The sequence below is a fragment of the Aphis gossypii genome, chromosome 1, assembly GCF_020184175.1.
Source record: "Aphis gossypii isolate Hap1 chromosome 1, ASM2018417v2, whole genome shotgun sequence".
NCBI classification, from domain to species: Eukaryota; Metazoa; Arthropoda; class Insecta; order Hemiptera; family Aphididae; genus Aphis; species Aphis gossypii.
In genome coordinates this window covers 11,824,383-11,830,382 of record NC_065530.1, presented here as the reverse complement: position 1 = coordinate 11,830,382, position 6,000 = coordinate 11,824,383, and the positions used below count along the sequence as shown (strand labels likewise).

The following is a 6,000-nucleotide window of genomic DNA, read 5'->3' as shown; positions in this document are numbered from 1 at the left end:
ACTTTAGATATAACATAATATAAATACAAACAATTTTATGAATTTTCAACTACAAAATTACTTGTACATTTTCACGATTTTGACATCTTTCGTAAAAATGCTTTGTAGAAATTTAATAAAAATAAAATGAATATGAACAATTTATATTTATTTAAATATTCTACAAATAAAATAAATGTATTCATTTTTTATTATAAATGATAATATAGATAGGTACCTACTAAGATACCTATATAACTGCATATTATATTATTATTCTATTATTCTAATTAAGGGGATTGGTGATGGTGATTTCCTGTCTTTGTCTAACACACGCGCAACATAAGAATTCAGACATTTTTTTTGTCCAACGTACCGATTGATACGGTAAAGCGATAGGAATTCTGAAAACAGATTTGAATTCGTTGTCAAGTCTACTTGAGAACGGCCAGTCCACATTTTTGATATTATCTGCCAAAATCTTAAAATTATTATATTACAAACGAGTAATTAAAAAATTGTCATATTTCAATTATTTAAAAAGTTATATTTTAATTTAAAAAATGTGGACTGGCCGTTCTCAAGTAGACTTGACGACGAATTCAAATCTGTTTTCAGAATTCTTATCGCTTTACTGTATCAATCGGTACGTTGGACAAAAAACACGTCTGAATTCTTATGTTGTGCGTGTGTTAGACAAAGACAGGCAATCGCCGTCACCAATCCCCTTAACAACAATTTTACGAGTAATCAAGTCTTCAGCAATACATTTAACAATGTATATATTTGTTTCACGAATTTTGTCATCAACGATCTTGACAATGAATGCGAAGAAAATATTGCTGCGTTAGGTACCAGATCTTTTTGTGTACGTTGAAGCATAATCATAAGGAATTTCTTATGTGGATTAGGCATGTCATACCATGTCATATTATAAACCTTTTCTTCCAAGTGGTTATGCTATAAAATAATTTAATTTATAACAAAAGTGTTTATTTAAAACATATTTACATAAATAAATTATTAGGTCTTTCAATGTTATAGTCAAATTAAATTTTGATATAACAAATTATGTGTAACTGTATAAGTCGGAGAAATATTTTTATTTATCAAAAAATGGTACACTTTTTAACACATAAAGTATATAGTTACAATTTATGGTTAAATGTTAATTTCAATTGTGACTTTTTAACAGTTGAATTTTGTTATTTGATGTATTAGTTTACCCTACTCTTTCTAGCTAAACTGTTACAAAATTCAATTAAAAAAGTATAATATTTTCTCTACATCAATTCTAAGAGACCTCTTCAGAGAGGTATGAAAAAATGATGACTATGGGCTTTGTTGTGAGTATTAAGTGTTTGTAATTTTTGATCTAGGTTCACTTTTGTACATATCATATTATGTACCGTCTCAATATTTCACAATGGTTATATTATTCTAATTTTTTTTTATTATTCCATTAAAAAAAAAAAATGTTGACGTATTGAACATTAGAGTAAAAGTGGTGTAAAATAATATACAATTATTAAATTCATAACTATGCAATTATTATCGTCTTTGACCGTAGCACATATTATATCTAACTACGTTTGACAGGTGCATTTCCCGTTTTTCAATTTCAACTCCACATTGAAAATTCATTAAAAATCAAGGATCGATATTCAAATTTGGAGCACAAAAAAGAGCCGTAGCCATTTTTCTCCAAAAACGAGTTATCGTTTTCCTCCACATTATTTTCGACTAAAATCATGTCTATTTTCCTCCAATATTTTAGCCAGTTTTGTAGTATTGCGTTCCATATTATAAAGCTAGAACAGAGATTAACCTGATACAATTAAAAGATTCCGAAAAATTTAGTCTTGGTTCAAGATTATAAAGAAAAAAATTCTGAAATTGGTTTTTGGATGAGAAATACGCCTGAGCTCACATTTCTAACTTCACGAGAAGTTTCTTTAGGTTTTATTGAAGATTTTATAAGCATTATACCTATCGGTAAATGGAGTGACTCAGTATGCAGACTATTTAACAGACACATACATTTCATAAAATGCTACTTTTCCATCACTTATTTGGGCAGAATCATTATCTTCATTATTACGAAATACTAATGCATGTGACTATGCGAGTCATTTCATTCACATTTGAAAGAAAATTGTTATATAAAAAAATCAAACATATTTATATGGCTCAATATTATGAAGCAAATTCAAACTAATATTCATTGTTAAATAAGAATTATTTATACTCCAAAAAAACCGAAAGACTTCCGAGCAGGCAAATGTTGTGGAGAATCGACAATGTAATTATTAAATTGCAAAATGGAGACATTTCTATAGGTATGCAATTATAAAAAGTAAAATAATTATTCCTATTATGTCTAATTTTTCTTTTCTTTAAACAGGTATTAATTTGTTGCTGAAATGTCCTATAAGTATAAAAAAAGTATAATATTATACACTACTTTATTATTTTATTTATTGGAAGGAATTGGACAGTGTAAGAAAACAGTTTCTCATTTTTAGAGGAAAACGGACCCACCCAAAAAAAAGCTTCTGGTTTGGTTTCAAAATTCCAAGGTGGGAGTGCTAAGGAAATGCATCTACGTTTGACTACCGATTAATGAATAATAATAATAGGTAATACCATTCTTGATATGATTTCTCCTAAATAACAATGAAATAAAAATTCTGCGATGTGAGTTATAATTATTCCACACTGTTTCATTTTATAACCAATTGGAGCGTCTATCTAAAACATAATATATTTACATAATAGAGTAGGTATACATATAAATAAATTTCATAATTGCTGGCATTTTTAGAAAACTGTTAAAAACCTACTTTTATTATACAATAAAGTGAAGTTGAAATTATTCCTTGCAACATAAAAATATTGATGAGGGTAATCCACTTGAAATAAGATTTAAAATTGTCTACATATCTGAATAAATGTAAAATATAATAATATAATATACAATGCCATAGTTTTTGTAAATAACATTTATAAATATATACTATATTAATGTATAACATTAAAAATAAATTCAAACTGACATGTATAACATTTGTTTTTTGTTACGTGATAACACATATTAGTCTAGAGCTCGGATGTTAATGACCAACATTTTATTAAAATATGCATTAAAAAAATTCAAAATATGCAAATATATGCCTTTAAGTATATTGAATATACCTATTATACAACAAATATATGCAAAAAAATATACGCAAAAAATGTGTTAATATTAATTCAAAATAAATAACAAACACTATTAAATGTGTACTAAATATTATATCTATTTGAAACAATTAAAAAAATTAGATAATAGTAATACAGAATAACATTTTTTTGTAATTGATTTTAAAATAACTTCATTGCAAAATACATAATAAAAATAAAATGCTACCTATAAATATATATATATATATATCAACTAAAATACATGTTACTTAGGTTACATAATTTAAATATTCAGATTACACTGTATAACAAGGATTTTAGATATATTTTCAAATTTGAAAGATCTCCGACGATCTGATAGTATGTTTTTGTAAACTGAAAATGACCGCTCCACGTCTACAGAGTTGACCGGTGCGTACTTAAAGTTAACAATGTCGATAGTTTCTATAGCTTCAGGAAGTCCATCAAACGAATCAGTTTTGCCATCTATTATTTTAGAAATTTGGGACAATACTTTATACCCAGAATTTTTGTCCAAAACTTTTTGAAATTTTGTGTATATTGATTTACCTTGAGGCGATGAAGCTGCAATTGATAATTTTTCTGAAACGGCGTTTATAATGGCAACCGAACTGGAAAGAGATTTCCCTTTTTCTTCGAGAGATATTAGAGCCGAAGATAAGAATGAAAAATTTGATTTAATAAAAGCTAAATTAGCTTCAACTCTACGTTCACTCATAATTGTTTGAGCTGCGTGTATAGAAACAGCATCATCGGGATCAAATTTTTCTATAATTTTCTTAATTGTTTTATATGAGTCGCAGTAATAAATAGCCGCGTTCAACCACGTCCCCCAACGCGTTATCACTGGTTCTGGGGGCAAACTTAGTTCTGGTGCTTCATCTTTAAATATATTTATTCTTGATGGACATTTAAGAAACACTTTTTTGACAGACGAAATAAGTTTGTCAACCAATGGAAAATCACTACGGATTTGCTCTGCTACACGATGTAAAGCGTGAGCAAGACAAGTTACATGATGCATCTTAGGGAAAAATATTTTAATCGCTGATCCGGCCTTCACCATGTATGGTGCGGCGTCGCTAACTAACAATAAAACATTATTGTGTTCTACTCCTTGGAGCCAAATTAAATTCATAGATCTTTCGAAGAGTTGAGCTATTGTTGTACTATTTGTTTTTTCTAAATGTTCACAATTAACAAGCATGACTTTACTAGGAACTTCAGAATCAAGTACGCCCACAATAACATTGGCTATATAGCGACCGTCTACATCCGTGGTCTCATCGATTGATACCCAAATTTTACGATTAAATACCTCGGCTTGTATTTTAGTTAAAGTTTTTTTATAAATATCATCTACATAATTTTTCCTTAAGGTCGATTCATCGGGGATATTTTTAGGAGTATACTTCTCTAAAAACTCTTTAAATTTAAAATTATTTACCTTGTAGAGTGGAATATTAGCTGACAGTAATGCTTCAGTAAGATCAGAGTTAAAATCACTTTTCTTATTTGTATTTTGTGTTAATAACGGTTGAACTGTACTTTGTTCGCGTTTTTTTCTTAGATTTACTGCATGCTCATGCTTCGCCGTTTTCAAGTGTTGAGTTACTAAAAATCGTTTACTTGCAGACACTTTAACTTCACACACTTTGCAAAACAATATTTTACCATCGGAACTAAATACATATTCCCCAAACTCTTTCACATAACTACTTAAACTTGGCGAACACTTCGGCATTTTGTAAATATATATTTTAAAAAAATGTGTATCAGAAAAATTGTATAATTGAATAAACACAGTATACACTATACAATATGCGGACTGCAGCAAACTGAAAATATATTTAGTGTCAACAAAAATATTAACTAGTCGAAATCTTAGATAAAACCCACCATTTAGAGTTTACTGAAAGCAGTCAATCTATACTGTTTTACTTACCTATACCTAAAATTCGTATATTATCGATAGGCGATAAGATAATGATCGTCGACAGGCGATTCCGACGTTCATGTATATATAGTGATATAAATATATGAGTTTTTATTTTCCAACAAATTATAGCCGTTCGTATAAAGTGTTATGTTTAAAATATTATAAATATGCCACTAAATCTTGAAATGATCAATATATGCATTTATATGCTCAAAAATGTCAAATATGCAAAAATATGCAAAATAAGTTTGCCTATTTGTAACATAGATTTCATGAATCAAATTTATATCCCACTCCGGTGTAATTCAGGCTGCGCGAAAAAAATATGCTAAGTCATAAACATCCGAGCTTTACATATTACCTATTATTAATAACTTAATTTCTTGAAAACCTAAGTTACCAAAAATCAATCGATTAACTTTAATTATTGATTTTTATTTTACAATTACGGTTTATTCCCGTTTATACGATTATATTAAATAGGATTATGATTCAATTTTAAAATATACATAATATTTTATTATACTCACGCCTTAAAGTATAGTAATAAGCGTAATTACTTGATTATTAACTGATGATGACGAACGCAGTCAAAAAAAATAATTTTGAATTTTTGTTCCATTCTATGATTGAATGCGTGTTCTAAACCATGTAATAAATGTTCAAATTGATAATTTAATTCGGACAAAAGGACAATAAATCCACACTTCATTGCTCCAGTTGCAGTAATTAAAAATACAGCGAGTATTGTTTGCAGCAAATAGATAAATCCATACGTATATAAGTTATTTATACTGAAAAACTGAACATAATAATATTACATTTTAGTATTATAGATATACTATTTATACTAATACAGTAGTGTATCTTTAATCTAA

General features: G+C 28.0%; 1 protein-coding gene across 1 annotated transcript; it reads right to left on the bottom strand.

The window, feature by feature from the left end:
* Positions 1-3,430: 3,430 nt before the first annotated feature.
* Positions 3,431-5,054, bottom strand: LOC126555940 (uncharacterized). The gene has a single exon (XM_050211082.1). The coding sequence runs from the start codon at positions 4,925-4,927 to the stop codon at positions 3,446-3,448; it is 1,482 nt and encodes a 493-aa protein (XP_050067039.1). The 5' UTR covers positions 4,928-5,054; the 3' UTR covers positions 3,431-3,445.
* Between the last annotated feature and the right edge of the window lie 946 nt (positions 5,055-6,000).